Consider the following 24,369-nt stretch of genomic DNA (forward strand, 5'->3'; position numbering starts at 1 on the left):
TGTTTTTCACTATGAAAGTTCACATGACACGTGATTTTTATTGAAGACTTGTATCGCTGAGGAAATTTTATATGAATTTGTTTTGTTCTTTAGCTTTGCAACAGGAAAAACATAAAGTACTTGAATTTTTTTGCAGTAGCTTGGGTCTAAATTTCTTTGGCATACACAAGTTTTCTAAAATTTTGATCTCATATTTAATAATATTTAATTGTACTTGGATTAAGCTCATTTCACTTCTCTTTATTTAATTTGTTTACATTATATATGTTTGTTTTAAATTTTTAATTAAAAATGATCAGCATATACAGTTTCATTTGTTTTTTTATATATATTTTTTAAAATTGAAAATGATGTATTTATTGATAATTAAAAAAAGCATACTGCTTGTTTGTATTTTTTTAATTCTTCGGGTGTTTCTTATATTTTGTTGATTTTTTTGTCCTATCTTTTTAGTTTACTGTTTGAAAGCGATTTATTTGCCATTATTCCAAGCATGTCAAGTGAAGGATTTATATTGTTACTATATTACTACTCTGTTATCATATCAAAATGACTGATTTTATATAGCTATCATTGTCATTTGTGGGTAAAATAAATATTTTAAAAAAGAGAGAAAAAACAGTATTTGTTGACTTTTGGAGATTATCTCGGTTTTGATGCCTCTGTGACCTCTTATCAGACCCCATGCAATAATGGCATCTTTCAAAGAATTATCATTTTATCAAACACATTTTCAGCTCGTGCTGAACAAGAAAGAATAGGTGAAAAGATTGAATAATTGCCAACTGCTATAGTTTTGAGTTAATTAAAACATCTACACTTTAAACTTGAAAAGGGATGGTTCAGCATATTTGAAAAATGATATCAATTTTTGCTTAAAAATATAAGTTGAGAGTCTATTAAACCTAAATAATTGAAGCATTTTTCTTATTAGATAAATATACTTGAAATTTGGTCTTAAATAAACTAAAAATTTGCTTTGCTGATACCACAAATTAGTTAATTAAATTATTATATGGGTTACATCTGTTGGGTTTGTAAGTATAAATTCCTGTCAGAACTGAGGGTTTAATGGCCAACTAACCATTGGGTGATGTGGACGAGGGGTCAAACCACTTTATAATAAATTTTACTTATTTTTACCATTAAAATTCCATGGGCTGTGCCAGTATTTGAACCTAGAACCTCTAAATGTGACAAATACAAGTTTGACCCCTAACTACTTTGCCACTGCAGTCCCTGTTGGTTTGTCACATTTTGGTATTTCACAATTTTCATTGGTTGGTCTTAAATATGTAAAAATTGAATTTAAATTTTTTTAGGCAAAAACAGTGAGAAACCAGGATGATCAATCTGCAGTTCATCACATTTCATGATTAATGTTTGAACTTGGCAGACTGACTAATGTCCATTGTCTTTTGTAAATTTAAATGTAAAAACGAAAATGTATAAAGTTCAATAAATTTACTTCTTTATTATTATTATTATAATGTTTGAACATTTAAAATTTTCATTTTAACAATCTTTATGTTTGTATACAATAGATGAGAGTTTCCCTTTTGTATAATGTTGACTTATGCTCGTTTGCAGAAAAACTTACCAGAGCAAGAAAATCTTCCGATAGTCAATGTTTTGAGGTTGGATGACTACAAGAGGTCTTACAGCTTTTTAAATGGAACTTTTGCCACTATCTTTCACTGTTTAACATTCAAACATTACAATTTTCCGTATATTTTTGGCACGGTAATGCTTTATTTGTGTCATCATTTGTTTTCTTAATTAACTGTTGACTTTTATATATCAGGTATTAGAAGACAGTAATGTTAAAGAATCGATAACAGCCGCAGCAAAAGTTATTGCATCTGAACTTGGATGTACCGATGAAAGGGGGCTTTCACTCATTATTGAAAGACAGAGGAAGCGTGCTGAAAAAATTCTTAGTTTAATGCATTCCAAGCTTTCAAATTTTGTGATTAGGTGTGTATAGGAGTTTTTAAAAATAGTTTTTTTATAGGGTTTAAGTGTATTTTTTGCTTTTTTAGAATATCATCATGGGTATTTTACAAAACTCTTCCTTTACTATTCAAATCCGTTTCCATCCCTGAAGGACAGTTGCACATGCTTAAGAAAGCTGCTGCTTCAGGGCTTCCGCTTATATTTCTCCCTCTGCACAAATCCCACATTGATTACATCGCAGTCACATTCACCCTTTGCAACAACAACATAAGGTCGCCTTTGGTTGCAGCGGGAGAGAACTTGAGAATTCCAATTTTTGGGTAGGTCTGGCTGATATTTTCAGTTGTTTATTTATATCTGATCCTTATTGAATTTTTCAGTCGGATCCTACAAGGTTTAGGGGCTTTCTACATTAAAAGGAGGATAGATCCAGTTTCAGGGAAGAAAGACAAGGTCTATCGGGCCATTTTACAAACCTACATGACGCAGTGTCTACAAGCTGGACACTATTTTGAATTTTTTATTGAAGGAGGTAGAACTAGAACAGGAAAACCTTGCAATCCAAAAGGTATTTTACATTTACATTAATGGTTAATTTAAATTTTTAGGATTTGCCTTATGATATTTACTTTTAATAGGTGGACTTCTTTCTGTATTCGTCGACGCCTACCTAAATGGACTTCTTGAAGATGCGTTGCTTGTCCCTGTCAGTGTAAATTATGAAAAAATTGTTGAGGGTTCGTTCGTCAGAGAGCAGACGGGAGATGAAAAACAACCTGAGAGTTTCATGACTGCGATCAAAGGGATTTACAAAGCACTTACTAGTCACTATGGAATTGTTCGAGTCGACATCAACCAACCATTTTCATTGCATGTAAGTAAATTATTTTACCATTTAAAATGTCCAATACAAATATATTTAAAATAAACTTTGTACTTCAGGAGCTTGTGAGATCCTTCCAAGGCAAAATAAGAACATCTGGTGGTAGTTTACATGTCGTGCCATCTTCAGCTTCCCTTTATGGTACTGACATTGTAATCGAAGAACAGAGGCAACTTGTTGACAGCATAGCGCGCCACATAATTTATGGTAATTAATTTATAATAAAAATGGCTTTAAAGTAAATTCTAACTCGCTTATTTTAAATAGATTGCAGCCAGTCTACTGCTGTCATGTCAACAAACGCCCTGGCTTTTCTTCTGCTGAACATTCATCGAAAAGGGGTGACTCTGGCTGATCTAACCTACTCCTTAGACAAGCTAAGGGATGAATTGATATCTACAGGAAAGGACATGGGATTTACTGGGGAGTCAAAAGATGTGTTAGAACACGCGGTAAGACTTTTTTTTGAGTTTTGCATTGATAACTGCATTTTGTTCAAAAAGTCCTTCTTTAGTTAAAAAAAAGTTATATTTACATTTAACATATTTGTTTTCAAACATTGCGGTGATGTAAGAAGAACAAGACCATTTCATTTTAGATGGCAATTTAATTTAAACCTTATAAAATATTTTTCAAATAATTCATTTGTTTTGTAAATACTTAAAAGTCTTTCCAATTATTTATTTTCAAGTAAATGTGATTTGTTTTTAGATTGAACTCCTTGGACCAGGTTTAATTCAGAGGGAGAAAACAGCCGATGGAGATGTATTCATAAAGCCAGTTACCCTTCTGCCCAATATCATTGAATTAGCTTATTACAATAATACACTACTTCCACATTTTGCCTTGGAAGGTATAATTGGTATGTATTACATAATTAAATATTACGCCAGAGTGAATGGCTGTGCCATTTTGTTATATTTATTACATTTTATAGGGCGAACATTGCTGTACCTTTCTGCCAATTCGCCCACAGAAATGATCTCTTTTGATAAAATCATTGACTGTTCTATTTACCTCTGTGAAATACTTCAGTTTGAATTCATATTCACAAAAACCTGCCAGTCTCTCAACGATGCCATTTTTGACACCATGGACGTTTTTACCCTTAATGAAATAGTGACATCGTTGCAGGTAGATGTTGTTAAACGTAAAGTGTAGTTGGATTTTTAATAATATTGGTGACTTTTTAGAGTACGAAAAGTACATCTCAATCTGGAGCTAGGCTACCGAGAAGTTTGGATATTATAGACGATGATGAAGATGAAGATTTCATTCCAGCTAGCCCATTTTATAAAGTATATACTTATATTGATTATATAATCTTGTAAAATTTTAACTTAATTTTATTATTGTTTAGGTCAATCGCTCGGAACCAAAGTTGAAATATTATGGGGCTCTACTTCGTCCAATTTTGGATACTTATTTTTGTGTTTTTTCTCATCTACAAATGCTTATTGGGAAACAAGTGGTCGAGAAAGAACTTATAAAGGAAATTTTAAACATTATAAGGAGACAACTCAGTTTAGGGGTTTTAACTTGTGGTAAGTGGACTTTTTTTTTTGTGTAAACATTATACAAATTAGAATTTTATTAACATATTGGGTGTAGACTCTCTCGTGCCACAATCATTCTTGGTTCCAAACAATAAAAATACATTTTAAATAAATACAAGTGGGCTTTCATGCGTGTGTAAGTACTCTGCAGTCGATAAATTAAGTTTAACGATAATTTATTTATATACCTTAAAAATGAGTTGCAAATCTTTTAACTATTTATAACTAGGTGTTAATTGTTTAAAATAATGTAAGCTATGTGACAAATGTAGTTTGATTGCATTAAATCATACTACGCCTATTCCTACTGGTTTTGTCTGTCACAGACAGACTGACCACTGATGATGGCGAACTGCCAAAACACTTGACAGGCAAAACCTATAGGCAGGCTAGCTTGGTTGGAGATGATCAAGTTTATCAACTCACAGGCCTCAACATCTGTATCTCTGAAAAATGTTCAAATCTTTCGTTAATTCTGATGATTATAGTGTTATTTTTTCCCCAGGGGAATCACTTTCTACTGAGACGATAAAGAATTGCCTCAAACTCCTTGAAAAGTGGCACATTCTTGACTGCATCAATGTATCGGGGACCAAACTGTACTACCTGAATAAAAATTTCAACACAGAAGTGAGTTTAGAGTCTGTTGTCGACAGAGTGGAAAGGTATAGGCAAGGAGATGTAGAAAATTAAGGTATTTAGAGGGAGTCATTTGTACATTCCTATATTTTATTACGTTACTTTTTGTACATAAATGCAAATATAATATTGTGATGTGATATTACTAAAGTTTGTTATATATATTTTTGTTTATAGAAAACAGTTTTAAAAACGCTCATTTATTAGAGGAAAAATTAAAATCTTTAGAAAGTTGTTAAAAATGTCTGCTGTTTGGAAAACATACATTTAATATGTCTTTTTCAACATTTATTGACAATCTTGTATTGTAGAAAGCTGCGTGACTAAATTTTAAAAAAAGTTACCATGTAAATATAGGCTAGAATGTTATGATGTGCCGAATTGATCCGGTGATTGTTCATTACATTACACATTAGAGTGACAATGTGATTTACATTATAAGAATTTATTTCAAGATATGTTTGATAAAAGGATAATGTTAAGACTGAGATTTTTAAAACTGGTTAAATAATTTGTTTTTAAACAAGATCTTTCACAAAATTCTTTTTATTAATTTTTTTTTACTGACAAAAAATCTTGTATAAAAAATTGTGTATTTGTTTTTTTAATACATATTTAGAAAAATTAATTTGTTAATTATTCTCTCAGCTCCCTTGTTTTTAGTATATGCTGTGCACTTCCTTGTACATAATTAAAAATGAAATTAATTAAGTAAATACTAAGTAAAGTAATTCCTAACATAATCAGGAGGACATAACGTCCAATACCGTTGGGTGTCATATGGCAAGGTGGTCATACCACTTTACAACACATTTTTCATACTAAACTGCGCAAAAATGAATCAGGATATATGTAACTTAAGACTTATTTTATTAATTTTCATTAAATTAACCAAAATATTCTTGCTAGTTGGACAAAACAAAATAGAAAATACAAAAAAAAAAATGGTAATCCTTATTACTTAAAAATACTAAACATTGTCATTGCTGCAAGATGGAACCCTTTCCATAGTGCCTGCCAGATCCTAACTGAAGTACAAAATGTTTTAACAATGCCTTTATCTACACAAACAAATCATGTGGGAAGTTGGCCCTTTGAGACGACCTGCAGCAACAGCCAACCACCAGAAACTCAGGAGAATATGTTGAAGTGATAACCCAGATGGGATCACCAATTGGAATGCTGTTAGGTTTACAGATGAGCCCCGTTTCTGTCTGTATAGTGATAGCAAGCACTGAAGAGTCTGCTGAGAATAGGGGATACACACAATGCCTCTGTTCGTGCTTCCCTCAGTACAGTTAGTTGTTTGGTTGGTATTTTTGATTTTGTGTTATCCAACCATCAAGGATATATCGGTTAATTCAATTAAAATTAATAGATTACAAATATCCTTATTCATTTTTCAGCAGTTTATAATCCATTAAAAAAACAAAAACAAATGTGATGTGTGATTTGATCCCAAAACCACTACAGTGAAAAATACTTGACAGATGCCCTAAGACCCCTAACCACTTGACCACTGTGGTCCCTTAAAATTAGTAATCTTTGTATTGCTATGTTTGTTTTATTTTGATTATACTTCAGTAGTTTTCTTGCACCCGTACCAACAGAATCAAAAATTTCATCGATTTCTAATTCTCTGAGAAATGCTTTTTTCATTTCGTGTAAAGTAATAAATTAATATAAAAAATGTATTGTATCATTTATTTTACATTTTTACCACTTTAAATTAATAAAAAAACAATGTGTAAGAGGTACATTTAAATTTAAATTGTCTGAAAGAAGAAATACAAATGTAGAATCATTAGAATTTAAAAAAAAATTACAAAATAATTTCCAGCATAGATTTTGGCATGGACATAGCAGTTAACATGTTAAAGAAACAATATTTTGTACAATAACTAGGCAACTTTTTTTTGCCAGTGTTTTTGAAACATACACTATTTGTATGTCGGAACCCGGAACCCTTACCTTACAGTGATGAGCGCCGTGTCAAAACCGTTTTTCAAAACGGCTTAAACCGTTGCGGCCATTGACGAACCGATTTCGATGAAACTTTCACACTATTTTTTATTAGTGCCGGGCTGGTTTAGAGATCATAAAATCGGCATATAACAAATAATGGGCGTTAGTACTTACAAAAAAGAAAGCTTTCAGGAATTTGTGGCGTACATTTTCTCAGAAGTCAGCTGACCAGACTGACCTTCGGCTGCCGGTATGATAGATATTTTTCGAATTCCGATATCGAAGCGCTAACACAAAATAGACCGATTTAGCCAAAAATCTCACAGTTTGTTCTTATTATTCCCGGGATTGTTTAGAGATTGTAGAAAGGCTTGTATTACAACTGAGGGACATCAGGATTTACACAAAATAATACCATTTTTCCTATAATTACACGTTTCCCGCGTCTTTCAAATTTCAATTTTTGAGGCGGTAACGGTCAACAGACGCAAAAACTACTCCATAGTTGCATAAAAACATTCTATAGTTGCAAAAATTATTGAATTTTTCTTCAACTGAAATAGTTGCACAACTACAGATACTTTATAGTTGCAAAAACTACAGAATTTGTTTTGTTAATGTAAAGATAGAAAAATACAAACTTCACCGTTGTATCTTTACTGTAGGCAGCAGTGGTGTAGGTGGGAGAACGACCGCCAAACCATCAGAATAAAAAATGTGCTCCGAGTGAACGGTAAATTAGTGCAAAAAGAATATAAAAACCGATTTTGTTCTACAGGTATTTATACATGTTTATATTCATTCATTATATACAAGAACAATTATAAATTATGTAAAATATGAATAAACATTGTTTTACCGAACTCACTTTAAATTAAATGGTTAGGGATGGTTAGGGTCAATGATGACTGCTAAACATATATGGGATTAGTATAATTATTAACGAAGTAACTCCCCTTGGCCACTTCATAAGTTGATGAGGATCGAATCCTGATTTCACGGCATTTGAAAATATGGTGAAAAGAGGGAGAATTCAATCCATTGGAGGTTGAGATGAGGAGTAGGTCTGAGTGGATTGAATACACGATAGCTCATGTGGTTAGAGCAGTGGCGTATTGAACCAAAGGTCGTGGGGTTCGAATCCCGTTCGTGACACTAACTTTTTCATCTTAACCAAGATCTTAAATAAAAAGTATAATTAATTGAAACAATATTAATGTTCTTGCTAAAATTCAAAGGAGAGGAAGTGCTAGTACAACATATACCGATGATACCAACAGAAGCGCCTTTCCAATTCAAACGATTGCAATTTCAAATTAAACTGGTTTTTGTAGTTATGATAGACAAATCATAAGGTCAATCATTGCTTTTATTTGGATTGGATTTGGAGAATTCATGGTTTTCTCATGGAAAATTATTTCCACAAAGGCTCTGGATCAAGGTATGGTTTTGAAGAAGAAAACAAAATCAGTTGTTACTGTCAAGCTTTCGACCTATTTTAACACCATCATCAGGGCAAAACAATTTTAAATATGTTTACGGATTGACATATTTAAGTTTTTTACAGACACTATCAAATTTCCTTGAAGACCGACTCAACCACTTGTAACAGTCCTTGGCTGGGACTGAGTCTTCAAGGACATTTATGATTGCCTGTAAACATTTTACATATGTCACTCTGTAGACATATTTAAAATTGTTTTGCCCTGATGATCTTCAATTAGGTCAAAAGCTTTACAGTTGCAGCTCAAAACTGTACCTTGATCCAGAGTAGTTCGTGAGTGAAAAAGTGGTTGGTATTTCTAATAGTGAAGACAATTATTTTATTATCTCCCTGGGCAACACTGGGGTTATAAAGCTTGTATATTCATAAATATAAACACTTTTATTTTTAAATTCACTATTTTCGTGGTCCGCTTGACCAATTAATACTTAACAATTAATTAAGGTTTTTAGTTGAGATGAAAAAAATGGCAAAAGGAGGGAAAATTCATAAGGTGGTTGAGATGGGGAGTTGATGTCCGAGTGGATCGAGGTTACGATAGCTCAGGTGGTAGAGCAGCGGCGTATCTAGCCGAAGGTCGTGGGTTCAAATCCCTCTCGTGCCATTAACTTTTTTTCATCTCAACTAAAAACCTTAATTAATTGTTAACTTTTATTTTTGTTAACAATAAAAGTATCTTTATAGAACAGTCTGTAAAGGTCTATTACAACATTTGTTTATCACAAGTACATTCACACTATACATATATGAAAGGTCAGTAAATGACAAGTATTCAAATTGAGCTGAGCAAGGTTTTAGCATTAATTAGCATTCCAAGCAGATCTTCCATTAGGCCTCCCGAGGCTGATCTAGGAGTCTGATTCGATTTGCATCCTGACTAAAATCAGCTGAAAATGCATACTTTTATTTATAAGAGACCTTAATATCATAATTGTAAAATGAATATGAGTATTGATTCAAGTGGATTAAGATAGGAGTAAGTTACAATAGCAATGCAGTCATTAAATCATTGTAAAAAAATCAAATCAAAATTAGTCAGTGAATGCATCCAAAATATCCAAAACTTGGGAAAGCATAACAACCTGATGACATCTTGGGTACTAGGACATAAAGGAATTTTGGGGAATGAAACGGCAGATGAACAGGCAAAGGAAGGATCTGTAAGACCATATATAGGCCCTGAACATTGGGATGACGAAAACAAACAGAGGATCCTATATCTTAGAATGGTTCCAAAAAACAAAACAAAAGGAGAAATGAATAAACTCTAGAGTGGCTAGACATAGTAAGCTTATGTTACAAACCCTCATCAAAACTGGTAAATATTTCTGCATTTAGAGAGGGGTCAGAGTAGTGATACAACAATATATTGGTCACTAGAATCTGAGAAAATGTCTACATAACGTGGGCATATTCAATGATGACCTTATTTGTAGGTTATGTAATGTGGAGGAAGAAACAATCACCCATGTCATCTTTGAATGTGAATCTGGGGTATAAAGAAAACCCAAGTAAAGGAATTGTAGCAACAACAGTCAATGAACTTATATTTCTAAAGAGAAGGATCGAGTCAATTGAACTAAGGGAGCAGGAAAAGTACAATAAGCTAGAATGCTGCAGTGTTCGGTTTGTAATCATCACAGATTACATCCTTTTTCTAATTTTTATCCATTAAGAAAGCTTTTAAGAGAACAATATTTTTATAATTTGAGAACTAATTGAGAGAATAATTGTCAGTCAACACAGATTAACACAGCTAGGATAAGCAGACCAAAATGATCATTAATAACCAAAACAATAAAAAAAAATTTTTGCCTAACTTGTCTGGTCCAAATTCCACTATTCAAAAACTAATACATGTATGTATTGGAAAAGTTTATTTATTTGATATCAGGGGTACATAGGAAGGTCCGAAGGGTGTGGAGGTCCGAAGTCGTCGAATGTAATGTACAATATGCTGCAAGTGCCTTTAATCAGTTCTCTAGGAATATAAGTGACGATAGTTTGTAGAAATCATGCTTTCTTTCATCATTTCTTTTTTTTCATAGGAAGAGTCAGGTACATACTAAACATATATTACAAAAAATAATAAATAAAAAAAAATATATATATATTAAGAAAAAAAAATGACCCTATATGTATTTACAAACTAGGCTTTTTTTAAGAGTAGGAGTAAATTATCTGTCAGCACCGATCAACACAACAATATTTTTAGTTGTATCTTTCTACTTTCATATAAGTATGTGCTGTTTGTTACTTATTAGAACGACTGGACTACCCCAAGCATTATTGAGTACTCTTTGGTAGTGTGACTCAATGTTTGAATTTAATTTATTAGCTTGAATGAAAGGGCTTATCCCCAATTTCCCTGAGGCGGTTGAGAACTCTGGGGTAGTGTGAATGAATGTATACATGTAATTTATTAACGTGACTAAAGGAGTTTATCCCAAATTACCCCGAGGAATATCGAGTATTCTTGGGTAGTGTGAATGTAATTTACTAGCATGAATGAAAAGGCTTATCCCCAATTACCCCGAGGCGTTCGAATACTCTGGGGTAGTGTAAATGGATTGGGGTGTGTGCATGTAAGTTATTAGGGTGAATGGCAATGTTTATCCCCAATTTCCCCGAGGAATATCAAGTACTATGTGCTAATGCTAATGAATGTGTAAATGTATTTTATTGGTTTGAAAGAAGGGGCTTATCCCCAATTATCCCGAGGAATGTCGAGTGTAGTGTGAATGAATGTGTAAATGCAATTTATTAACGTGAGTGAAGGGGCTTACTCCAAATCAACTCGAGGAATATCGGGTACTCTGGGGTAGTGTGAATGAATAGTGGTGTGTGAATTTAATTTATTAGCATGAATGGAGGGGATTATCCCCAATTAACCCGAGATATGTCGAGTACTCTGGGGTAGAGTCAATTGTAAGCAGGCTGTTACGTTTTATCTTGTTTTTATCGTTGTGAATGTAATATCTGTTATTCGTACGTATAATACAAAGAGTCAGGCTATATACGTTGATATAACAAATAAAAATAAAATACACACAAAATATTAAAAGAAAAAGTAAATACAGTCCTTAAAATGTACTCGGATGCGAGAGGGTGAGGGCACAATCTTCAAAAATATGCGTTATTGTACACCGTCCAAAAAAATATCGTGGAGGAGGCGATACCGTTTTGGCCTAATATCCCCGGTCTGAATGATTAACTTTTCTGGCTAGTACTGAGCATGCGGTTCCTCTAGAGCATGTGAAGATTGGCCGAGTCCCAATAACAGCAGATATGACGATTCAGTTTACCGATGACGGTAAACCGTGGTGGCTACACTCTTAAAAACGAATCAGTTTGGAAAAATTGCACTCCACCGGATATGAGAGCGGAATCCCCTTCTTGACTCCACACAACTATCAAGGTAAATAAATATTTGTTTTGGACGTCATGTTGGTAAATAGACAGCGAAACAGGTGCATTTTCCTATTATTGCCGTCCTCAAATCTGTACCCTTTTCAAATGAAAGCGAGATAGTGAAAAAATGTATAAATAGTTTTGCTGGCGAATAGTTTCTACCATATCCGTTATAATATAAATATTTAAAATATTAATAATTTATTAATGGCAGTTATTTTTTGTGTCTTTATGCTTAAATATTATTTCATTTGTGTTTACAAAAAATATTAGTATCGATTTCGGTGCCCTTCAGCATAAAACATTTTGTCTCCAGATTACAGGAGCCGTGATCATGAGAAATATTACACCTTAAAACAAACACACATATACAGAGATACATACACGTCAATACATACACAGACAATAAACACAGGCACACACACACACACACACACACACACACACACACACACACACACACACATATGCATATATAATGTAGATGTCGTATTCGGGGTGTATAATATACTGCCCCCTTCCTTTGAGATCCATTGTACCCCACGTTCTGATTGTATAACACATGGGTGAGTCCTACTTCATCAAAGAATATGATTAGTAGGCCCGGTTTCAGTTGTCCAGTTCTTCTACAGCTGTGTTGTATATCCAAATCACTTCCTCCTGCAGGCAAGTGTGGCACCACAGTTTGTTTGCAGGGGTGTTGGTTTCTCCTCTACTTCATTGCAGAATCTGCACGTACCGTGTTGGATTATACCAATCTTCTTCAAATGTCCGTTTAGTCCGCAGTTTATAAATCCTGTTAGGATTCAAAGTTTTTTCCTGCTTTCTTTGTTGCATTCTGTTGTTCCTTTCCTTCCGAAACTCAGTAGGAGGTTCTTGGTTGGTTTGTGTCCAATGAGTGAATTCCAATGTTTCCAATAGCACAAAAAGGTTCAGGACTAATCAGTGGTGTTGCAGCTCTATTCCTTGCAAGGGCATCACTTCTTCGTTTCCTTCTACTTCTGGGTACCCTGGGACTCAGCAGAGAGTAATTTTATTTTGCATACCTAAATTATTTAATTTAGTTTGCAATTCAGCACCATCTTTGATCAAATAATGTTTGAGCTTAGTGCTCTGATAGCTTCCTGGTTATCTGACATGATGGCTAAGTTCTTTCTATTGTATTCTTTGTTCAAGTTGTTGAGTTGCTTCCCAATTGTTTGGACTTAGGATTGTGGTGTATTTTCCCGTATACACACATAATCACACTCTAAACGCATAATCAAATTTACACACAGATAAAAGATGAATCGACAACTACAGGAAAGGACATGGGATTTACTGGAAATAAAAAATGTGTTAGAACACGCGGTAAACATTTCATTTCATTTCAGTATTTTATGTCAATGATAATTGTATTTTTTCTAATTCAAAAAGTCCTCTTTAGAAAAAAATATTTACGTCTAAAATGTATGTTGTTTTCAAATAGGGTGATGTAAAAAAAGAAAAATATAAATACAGAACCAAATAAAAATGTCCAGAGGCATAAACATAACAAACCACAAGCACACTAGAAACATGAAACCCATAAAAAACTATGTAAGGTGTTTGTTAGGGGCCATGAAAAAGTTTTTTAAAAATAGACAAACAAACACCGACACATAAACCCATACATATACCCGCCAAATATACACAAAATTACTCTACATATTCTTATTAACTGTGAGAACGTGTAGACTGGATTTTTTTCGTGATTTGTATTTGTTTATTTTCTCTCTTAATTCTCGAAGAAATATTGATGTTGTTCCATAAAGCTTGACTCGGTAGAGTGTTTTACGTACAAAATAAACAATTTTTTCAAATTTTAAATCAATCAATTTTTAAATAGAATTGATTTATAAATATGTTTTGATTTGGAAGATTTTTCCATTGTATGAAAAACAATGTACTCATTGCTAAAAAAAAATTAAGTTACATTATAAATACCTAAAATTAAAAACAAAAGTGGAGTTCTAAAAGTGGAGAAAGTCCCGTGACTTAGGTTGGTGGGGGAAGGGCGACAGATTCTCTATGCACCACGCAGAATTGACTTTGAATTCAATTTCCTCCAGCCTGCGTGGAACGTTATCTGGAAATTGCTAACGCGTTTTTCCTCCGAAAAGATATACTTGTAGGCCTAGAATTTGACAACAAAACATCTGGTTTTGAACCCCCTTCGTCTTGGGTTACACTGGAAAAAATTAATAATAATCATTGTCGATATTGGGACTAATCCCCCTACATCACATGATAGAAAGGACAGCACAGAAAACTATAATTAACATTATTAGAGAGAAACCTCTAACAGGAATAAAACTGAAATGGAGAGACAGAAACAAACTGTGGAAAAACCATTCTTCACTCATGGCTCCAAGAGACGACATGANAGGGCGCAGTATACCATACCCTGAAATATTACATCTACATCTACATCTTGTCATTTTATGGTATCAAGTGAGATTAGGCTAGTGCGTAACAAAATTGTTTTCACAGTTTAAGTGTAATTTTGTGTTTTAAAACTAAAATAGAGCAAAATATTGATTTGGTAGTTACAAATCATTTTGGTCTGCCTATCCTCGCTTGGTTCGAAGAGAAATACTTCCATGAAATTATGGCAAAACACATTATCAGAGATACGCTGATGACATCCCGCCATAGTATACGTCAGATAATAACATAAACCACATACTGACAGATCTGAACTCCACAGATCTTAAACAAAAAGAAACAATTCACGGTAGAAATAGAAAACAAAGTAACAGCGACGACTCAAATCACCCCCACCGACACAAAACAGCAGCACTACGTACAGCACATATAGAATAAAAACAATATTGATAAAAGAGAAATATAAAGATGAACTAAAAACAATAAAAACCTCTGCACGCAAAAACAGCTACAACACAAACACGATCACCAAAATAATAAACAAAACGATGCCATATAGATACTAAATGGACCATTTCACATAAATGCAGGAAGAAACGTACAGCCTAACAAATCTATTCAACAAATTAGTATTTAAAACGACTCAAGACCACGAAAAACGGAACCTTAGAGGAGGACCTCAGAGATTCCGCCGCTTAGTTTAATGAAATATGTTTTGGGTTTTCTACATCGAAAATATAAGACAATGGGCCTCCTGAGCCGAGAAAAAACCTAATTTCCATAGTCTTTTTAAAAATAGTTTTCTGCCTTTGTTGTGCGTGTATTTAAAGATTACAAAGTCGATTTTTTAAAAAGTGAGATAAGAAAATGGAGGATTATATTAAGTGAGATCAGAATATAAAAAGTTACAAAATCGAAAATACGCTTCCAGTAAAGGAGGACAAAAAAATTGTTTTTGAAAAATATAATTGTAACTAGTTTTAAGCATCTTTTAAAGCTCTCAAATACGAACTCATTGACAGAAAAACGCTTGGTCACTGATCTAGTCCAAAAATGCTTATGTTTCGTTTGCTATACGTATAGTATCTAAGAGCTTTAAAGGGTACTTAAAGCGAATCTTTTTTTTTTCAAAAATTAATCTTTTCTACTGGTTCTAAAATAACCTTTCTATACTGGAAGGGTATTTTTGTTTTTGAAACCTTTTATATTTCTAATCTCATTTAATACAATCATCCATATAATTTTATTATCCTTCTTATTAAAATAAATCGAATGGTATATAATAACCTTGATATACATACCAATAAGGGCAGAAAATCATTTAAAAAAGATTTTGTTAAGAACCCAAAATGCTCATTGGATCGAACGGTCGAACAAAGGTCCACCATTTTTCGACATAAAACATCAAAAAGAGTTTCATTTCAATCTGTGACTCGGCCATCAGAGGTTCTTGTAAGACAAAGTTTTGATAAAATCAACCAACTTGAGAAAAATGGCATATACTCCAAACATGAGAATGAAGAGACAAATACATCGGACAGACAGGACGAAAAATAAAAGACATATACAAAGAACATCAGGGACAATGACAAGGATGAAGCTACTATAAAACGTACAAAAAGGACGAAAAATTAACAGTGAAAACTCGAAAATAACACATTTACCACTTCAAATCTCATAGACACAAGTTAACAGAGATAGCACCAATACATGCACTCAAACAGTCATGTCCTTATAAAAGAGATTTGACTTAATATAAATCGTACAGACACGAACCTAGCGAGGGTAGACCGACAAAATGATCGGTAACGACCACATTTCAGGTTTTTCCTCCGCAGACAACACGAAGAAATATTCCAAAATAATCTTCGTCTTTTATTTACAATTCTTTTTTTTTCTGCTAAGAGGACCCAGTCGCCCTAGATTATCACTTTCAATGAGGTAATGATAGTTTATATTGGTAGCTGATGAGATTTTAAGAGGTCGGTTAGACTGGGGGTTGGAGTCGGTCTTCTTCCGATGAATATTTACTTGAAGCAGCTTCCACAAAAAGAAATTAGCATAAAATTTAAGATTCAAATCCGGAACGTAGCACAGCTTCTTCTATCTCCGGCTCTTATCAGCACCGCCTTATCGGCTATTCTTATCTGGCGAATTCTTTTCCCCCGGTCAGTTTTTTATTTCTAATTTAGAGGGGGAAAGGTGAATGAAACTAGAATCTGATAATTGGTTATTGACTTTTGTGCATTTTCTATTTCATATGTGTAGTATGATAAATAGCATTCATTTGATGCGGTGTTTAAAATTCAATGTTTTTATTCTGTCTTCTGAACATCCGAGCCATGCTCTGCATACGCCCACTTTCGAATATTAATGGGAAAACTGTTTATTTTGTATGATATCCGCAATAATTGATGTAATAGAACAATCGATATATTTACATAATTTTATTACTTAAAATGTTTTGAAGTACTTCTATTTCTTTATTTAATAATATTTATTTAATAGGGACATAGGATATTGATATAGAGACAAAGGAGGGAATATTAGATATTAGGGAGTATTTTGTTTGAAAATGCCAAAAAATCATTAATAAAACCGTCTAGGGATGACAAGATGTTAATATCGCAAATTATATTTAAGCACATTCTATTTTGCCACAATGCAACTCAGCTTATGTTGCTATAAATCCAGAAAATGTCAGGAAAACAAGGTCCGTTGTTTCAGATGGTGCTGGAAACTTACTACATACAATATATTGTCGTCAATAATGTGACAGGTCGTAGCAATAAATAAGAAATACAAAGGTCGTCTTGTACGAAAATTACCCAACTATATTGGCCAAATTTGAAGGCTACTTGACTTAAACAATGGATGGTATATGCCATGATTTAAACGATAAATTTTTTCAAACACTTGTCCAACATGGCTGATTTTCTGTGGCCTGCGTATTTTCGTCAAAATCAAATTTAATATTTATTTAGAAATCGTGAGATGCGGTCTGGTGGGATGTAGGTTTCAGAAAAACATTTTCTTTATCGTGCGAATGTTTCGATCTTTATTCAGATCATCTTCAGAGCCTGGGATTTACAAACATTGTTTACATATTACAATTACATTTTGGATGTGGAAAAGTGAATTTATACAATGCAAAATACATTTTTTATATATTCAATCAAAGTATTTCTACTCACTCAAAGTGTTTGTCTTCTGTGTAATTGTGCCATTCTTGCGTGTCGTGTCGACTGTCGAGAGTGCCAGTGAGATTTTGCTATTTTCTGTTTATATACGTTGGATTTTGAAGGGGTGGGGAAGGATGTCGGTATAGAAAAGACATTTTTGTATAAGGCGTCGGCTTCTTTGAGGTGAAAAGAGCCGACAAAGGGAACAAATGTGTTGGTAATGGTTCGGCCAGATTATCCTTTCAGGATTATATAGAAAGGGATAAATAGGAAAAGGAAAGCTAAATTGTTGGGAAATTAGACAATGTGAAAAATATTTGATGTGTGGAATGTAATGTGATGATATGTTTTTCTGAAACCTACATCACACCAGACCGCATTTCACGATTTCTAAATAAATATCGATTAACGTTCAATAATCACCACACATCAAATTTAATGTTAAATTTTTTAATTAAATTAACTTTTTAATATATTTTTTACAACGCATAATGATCAAATATACAAATTTGTATCTGACAGTAGTTGTTATAAGAGGAAAAAGACTATTTATTTATTTATTTTACGGTTTCCCAATTACAAATATGTACAACATCAAAAGTATAAAGTTTTTAACTGAAAATAAATTTAGAAATAGGTACAATAAAAAATAAAAAACACAAATTAAAATGAATTGAAATATCTATTAAAACTATCTACCTACTTAATATTAACGGTACAATATTTAATTTTCTAATGATAAAATTTTCTTAAATTTGCATTTAATAAACAGCCTTTTTTAAAAAGAATTTACTTGTAAATTTAATTTAATTTTCTAAAAAACGTAAACATCTTCAATACCTTGTCTTCGGAAATCATGATAATTCCAAAAATGCCGTATACCGTTTTAGAAGGTGGCAGTTGAAATTTGAATTTATAAATGGTATTTTTTATGGCTTGTAGAACCTACGATTTCTTGAGGAGTTTTCCCAAATAAGTTATTGTTTTGTTAATTATTAGTCGAGAAATCCGTCAGGGAAGGAAAAGAGATAAGTTTTTATATTTAGTATTATATTTTCCAACGTTTTGGCTGTCTTATAGCTTCAGGAGTATATTGTAGAAATATTTGGAATCCTTTTGACCGTGATTGTTATTTGATTTTGTCGGCCGTACTAGGTTCCATTTAAAAATAGTTTTTTCCACTTTTGCATCCTCTCCGATGCGCCTAGTTGTCGTTTCGAACTATCGGTCCTCTGGCTGAGAGGGTTGTCGTCTGCCTGTTCGTTTCCTTTTAAGTTTCTAACCCTTCCTGTCCCGGAACCTCAAGGTAACCTTTTCGTCCCCCCCCCTCTACGGCCTTAAAACAACTTACTACTTAGACACTCTCAGAATTATGTGGAACTATAACCATACGCAATTAGTGCCTTTATCGACTAACTATCTGAAAGTATGTAGGTCTCAGCACTTTTCATTATCTTCTTTATCAAGTCGCATGGACCTCAGCTTGGATCCAGTCTAAGGGCTTTTGGTATGGTGTAATCTACCCTTTACCGCTTGTTCCATTTTTGCTCCACCGACATTATTTAAAGCCACATTAGGTCCCTTCCTGAACTTTGGATTGCCTTTTTCAATCGTTATTTCTGATCACTTGAAAGGGCCTGTCAAAGTTGAGTTTCCTCTTTGTCTTTGCTATAGCTTTCTTGTTATTTTAACACTCTCTAAAATTCTGATAACTTGTCCTTAGATCTGGTTTTATTTTTTGGGTATCAGGAGTCCATCGCTGTTGTTATATTTTGACACGCAAGTCTTAGTTGACTTTACAGTTTGTTTGGTCTCCTTAGGCCTGCTCTCGCACTGGAACCTACTACACTTGATTTTCTACGTCTAATTTACTACGTCCGTATACGCACAAATTTGCAGAAACTTTCCCCCTAGGGAATTTAATCAGCCCTATCACTCTGACACCGACTTAATAGATTAATCGTGCTTATTCAGCCGTTTTGTTTTGGCCTGCAACTCGATCCCAGCACACAGGGATTTTACGTTCGACGGACGGCCTATGGCCCCACTTCTAAGAAGGATAGAATGTTCATAAAAAAATCATTTCAAAATTCAAATGCCAACCAAAACGGAACAACCATTACTGACGGACATCGGCTCCAAGTCTGTTCCAATATGAAAGCTCACGTCGGACGTTGTCTATGTAAAGTCGGATGTAATCGGTTCCAGTAAGGGACCATCCTGATGCAGTGCTTTTCGCCATCATACTAGCGCTCAGTATGTGACCTAGGGTCTGATCAACGACTAAGCCAATCTGGAGTTTATTCCTCAGGTTTTGCTGCACAATCCCTGGCCAATGCTTTGTAGTGCCTTGGTTTTATTTAGTATGTTGCCTATATGATGGTATGGCCTATATGATTATATTACCAATTACTGTTTACGCATTTATTACTGACATCGTCAACCTCTTCAACAGAGTATTAAAGCTGAGGCCCTTAACATCCCACGGCTATATCGAGTTACACATTTATATTTATTAACAAAGTTTGTAAACACACCAACGTTTTTTAGTACACATTAATTCAAGAGTTTATTTTTTCTTCTTTTGGTCTATCATTCATCGGTTTTGTCTTGTTTTTGCTATGTTTATTTCTTCTATTTCCATTCTTGGTTCTACTATTCTAGTGTTGTACTCAAATATATATTCCCCTGTACTCTCACTATGCCACTCATAATAGGGATTACTTTATTCTTTTTCCGACTTTTATAGTAAGCACTCTTTTATAGTAATTTCTCTTATTTACGGTTTAATATATTTGAGAAGCTTTTCATCAAAAGTAATCATATCCTGTTTACAAAATTTTTTATGAAGCACAAAATACTGATGGATAAGGCTGAGTGGATATGTCCAGTTAAAAAATGGGTAACAGGTGGAGGCTGCGTGGGACACCGATTTAATTAAACGTTTCTTGGTCATGCTAGGTCGAAAAATAGTAGAGCGTACTTTCTTGCCAATAGGCTTTTGGAGCCGAGAAAAAATCTCTATTAATGAAATCAAAGATAAGGTTTTATGCCTTTGTTGTGGTTGTATTTTATATACATTATCATATTCAGTCGATTTGTTCTTTTACGGATAAGAAAATAATATGGTGGATTGGATTAAATGAGAATTTAAAAAAACAAACGCTCCCAGTAAAGTAGAAAAAAAATTGTATTGAAACATATAAATCTTTTACGCTCTTAAAGCTTTTAAAGCTCAAAGACGAATTTTTATAGCAAACGAAAAATACATATTTTTGCACTAGATCAACCAATATCAACAGTTCTAGAGCTTAATAAACTCCACATAATGGCATAAATTTGGTATCCGTCAATAAATTATAATTGAAGTTACAAAATAAAACGATATTTTTAGTGTTTGATGATTTCATCCTATAATTCTCAATTATAATGACATATCAACTGAATGTTGTTGATATAGCTTCAAAGAAGAGAAATTAAGCTTTCTGATGGTTTTAATATCGTCGGCATTTAATAAAATCCGGAGGTTTTATGAATTTTTAAGTGGCATACCGGGCATCGGCGAACAAAAATTGGCAAATCTAGCCACAAATTGTTTATTTTTTATTGCTATGAAAGTTCTTATGTAATGGTTAAGCTTAAAACGAAACCGAATTGTTTAAAAAAATGCTTTATGACCTATTAACTGGAAGCGTCTTTTGGTTTTTGTAACCTTTTATATATTAAATCTCATTTTTTTACGATCTTATTATTTTAGTATTCTACGTAAAAACGAATAGAAATATATGTACATAAAGACTGACCAAATTCAAAAACTTTATAAAACTAAGGAAATATCAAAAGTCTAAAAAAACATCGTAAAAGTATGTTTTTTTCCGATTTCTCGAATTCGAACCCCCGGTTGAGTCGAGAGCTGCGAGTTAGCGAATGTAGCCTGTCGACTAGTTCAACTTGATTTCGTGTACCAATCTTGTTAAAATTTGGTCAAAATATCTAGAAAAACTTTATAAAACTAAGAAAATATCAAAAATCTAAAAAAACATCGTAAAAGTATGTTTTTTTTCCGATTTCTCGAATTTGAACCCCCGGTTGAGTCGAAAGGTGCGAGTTAGCGAATGTAGCCTGTCGAATAGTTCAACTTGATTTCGTGTACCAATCTGTGTGTTAAGGTATCAAACCAGCAGAATCGAAATGGCTATTCTCTATCTCAAGGAAGGGAATTAGGAGGCTGATAGGTATTCTGACGGGCCACTGCCCACTGAGAAGACACCTCTTTGTAACGGGTATCCTACCAGATCCCTTTTGCCGTTTTTGCGAAATAAAAGAAGAAACGGCAAGGCACTACCTCGCAGAGTGTGATAGGTATGCTAGGTCTAGGTTTGAAATCTTTGAAGGAGAGGACATCACCAAATCACTCCCCGAGATTAAATGTTCCAAAATCTTGGGGTTTGTGAACAGGTCCAAGAGGTTTATGCAGGACACGTGAGCCGACCAAGTCCCGGACCTTTTAGGGATGGGGTACGAGTCTACCCAGGCATTTAACCCCTCGGGTCGTGGTCGCCCACCACCCTGCATAATATGTATATATATAAAGACTGAAATCTGTATACAAAATATATTAAACTACTTTTTTTAGGCTCCTCGGGCCCATTGGCAAGCATTCGGATATATGGCTAGTATTTTTCTAACTAGGTATCACCAAATAAACATTATTGGTGATCCAAAGTCCGTCATCTTTGTTAAAAAATACAGCCTTTTTTTGTGCAGAAGTGGATATATTTACTTTGCCAAAAATTCTCATTTGAGTATTGAGTTTTCCCTTTATTTTTGTTTCGATTCTGTGTACAACAACAGTCTGGATAGTGAATTTTAAATCCATTGTGTTTAAAGCTGTGCGATTCTTAATCATTCTTCAAAACAACGAATGCGAAATGAAACAGGATACCATTTAGCCGGTCTTCTTACTGTTTTGACACATTGTTGTAATTTGTAGGGTCTTTGTTTTTTCCATCTTACTATATATTGTTGTGTGAATAACAATCAAACATCTCATCGACTGATTTCATCCGCATAAAGGAAGAAAAATCAACCAATACAAAATATTTGTTTTTTCAATGTCTCTGTCAATGATTACAAATTGACCTTCGGATATTGTTAAAAATTTTACTGGGTTTGTTTCCCCTCCTTCATTAAAGTCGACATAGTCTATATTTTATGTCTGTCCGAAAGTTTTTTTCTGTGACATTTTAGATAAATGTACGGTAAAGCTAATAAAATGAAATGCACTTTCTTTATATTGCTAAGGACAAACTTCAGAGGTGAGATTCTTCGATGGTGCCGGATGTAGCCCTTTTCTTAAAGCGGGAAGAAAATAAACCGGGCTCTCATTTGTTAACGTCAAATTCAATAAACGCGTATTGTAACAGTTGACAAAAATTCTTCTCGTCAAATTTTTAAAATGAACTGACTCTGCCCAAAGAATTGTCTAAATTTTCAACTGTATTTAATTATTGATTACACAATTACCATCTCTCTTTTGTACGAACACTACTGCAACTTAAGAACCGTAAAAAAAGGTGCGTATAATTGATTGATTGATCGATACGAAATGAAAGAAGATCTTTCACCAGTAGAGGTAGTCGGCCGGTTTCACGACAGGATCTGGACCTTTTTGTTACATCACCGATGGGACACCCCGTATATAAAACGGACAAAGGCCACCATTGTTGTGATTCAGTCTTTGCACCGGCCTCAAATCGGATTGGGAAATATAAAACTTCCTAATTCGTCCAATCCGGCCTATTTTGGGACTCAACATTTATCAAAGTCGTTCCAGAATCCAGAATCCAGGCCATGATTTAGCTGTTATTACGTAATTGTACAATATGTTTTATAATTATATTATGAAAAGTTTAAATAATAAACTGTTGGGTGGCCCGTCATCCTTTTATCTGTACCCGTACTTTACACGAGCCGCGTATCAAACGTAATTGTAATAATTTGTGAATGTCATTAGCGTGTACTCCAATTTCCCAGGCTGCCGTTACCGATTAGGGTTTGGAAATAAATAAACGATTTGATCTATAAAGAGATAAGATATTTATTATGGTATGATTCTAGTGTACCACCAGGAATCTTTTGAAGGCCGATAAATCTAATAGTCTCCCAAAAAGAGGAAAATTATAGTTTTCCCCTCCAGTCGACCGCTACGGAGGAAATTGCATGTACACAAATATTGGCTTTTTGTTTGATTCATACAATAAAGACAGAGATAAAGTCAGACGTAGACATATTTTTAAATTGTAAACAGTATGTACGTTTAATTTAAAATAACAAACGAGTGCGACAGAGACAAAAAGAAAGAATGTATAGGAGATAATATAGTTAGACAGATATATGGATAGAGAATGAATGAATAAGAAAGAGAGAGCGTGAAAGAGGGGGGGAGAGAGAGAGAGAAGGAGGATGTATGTGACACTGATACAATGATTTAAAAAATAAAACAATCTATGTATGTGAAGTTATTGCTATGTTATTTGTTTGTATTCCATGTCTGACTCTATAGAGGAAGTTCAAATTGAACGTTTGATTAGTTTTTTGGAATGTGAGTTTGAGGTGTTGGAAGTCTATAATTATTTCGGGTTTTATGTAAATTAATTTTCTTTTTAGACTTGTGATAGGAATTTAAATTTAGTGTGGTTACTGACTAGGCTTGTTATGTGGAGACTACGTTTATTTTTTATACGTTAATTATCACTATTTGTGTGTTTTGCTTTAGGATTAAGGATTGACAGTGGGTTATCGTATGGTAAAATTTACGATTTATTAAGGGAAAGGACGTCGTGATCAACTATTAACTGAAAGTCA

General features: G+C 33.6%; 2 protein-coding genes across 7 annotated transcripts in view; both read left to right on the forward strand.

The window, feature by feature from the left end:
• LOC106668685 (glycerol-3-phosphate acyltransferase 1, mitochondrial) overlaps positions 1–5,089 on the forward strand; it is a 40,728-nt gene extending 35,639 nt beyond the window's left edge. For all 5 annotated transcript variants that reach the window (XM_014397673.2, XM_014397667.2, XM_014397681.2 and 2 more), the window contains 12 exons: positions 1,591–1,743; positions 1,805–1,977; positions 2,043–2,276; positions 2,337–2,524; positions 2,595–2,830; positions 2,899–3,046; positions 3,107–3,291; positions 3,551–3,701; positions 3,777–3,973; positions 4,033–4,137; positions 4,200–4,383; positions 4,901–5,089. In XM_014397673.2, coding sequence (XP_014253159.1) covers positions 1,591–1,743; positions 1,805–1,977; positions 2,043–2,276; positions 2,337–2,524; positions 2,595–2,830; positions 2,899–3,046; positions 3,107–3,291; positions 3,551–3,701; positions 3,777–3,973; positions 4,033–4,137; positions 4,200–4,383; positions 4,901–5,088 — 2,142 coding nt within the window. In that variant the 3' untranslated portion in view covers position 5,089. The remainder of the gene's footprint in view (positions 1–1,590; positions 1,744–1,804; positions 1,978–2,042; positions 2,277–2,336; positions 2,525–2,594; positions 2,831–2,898; positions 3,047–3,106; positions 3,292–3,550; positions 3,702–3,776; positions 3,974–4,032; positions 4,138–4,199; positions 4,384–4,900) is intronic.
• Positions 5,090–11,227: 6,138 nt separating this feature from the next.
• The window catches only part of LOC106669086 (octopamine receptor Oamb), a 228,653-nt gene continuing 215,511 nt past the window's right edge, over positions 11,228–24,369 (forward strand). For both annotated transcript variants that reach the window (XM_024229853.1, XM_024229854.1), the window contains exon 1: positions 11,228–11,921. The gene's annotated coding sequence lies outside the window, so the exon portion shown is untranslated. The remainder of the gene's footprint in view (positions 11,922–24,369) is intronic.

The sequence above is a fragment of the Cimex lectularius genome, unplaced genomic scaffold (assembly GCF_000648675.2).
Source record: "Cimex lectularius strain Harlan isolate CLEC.00 unplaced genomic scaffold, Clec_2.1 scaffold319, whole genome shotgun sequence".
NCBI classification, from domain to species: Eukaryota; Metazoa; Arthropoda; class Insecta; order Hemiptera; family Cimicidae; genus Cimex; species Cimex lectularius.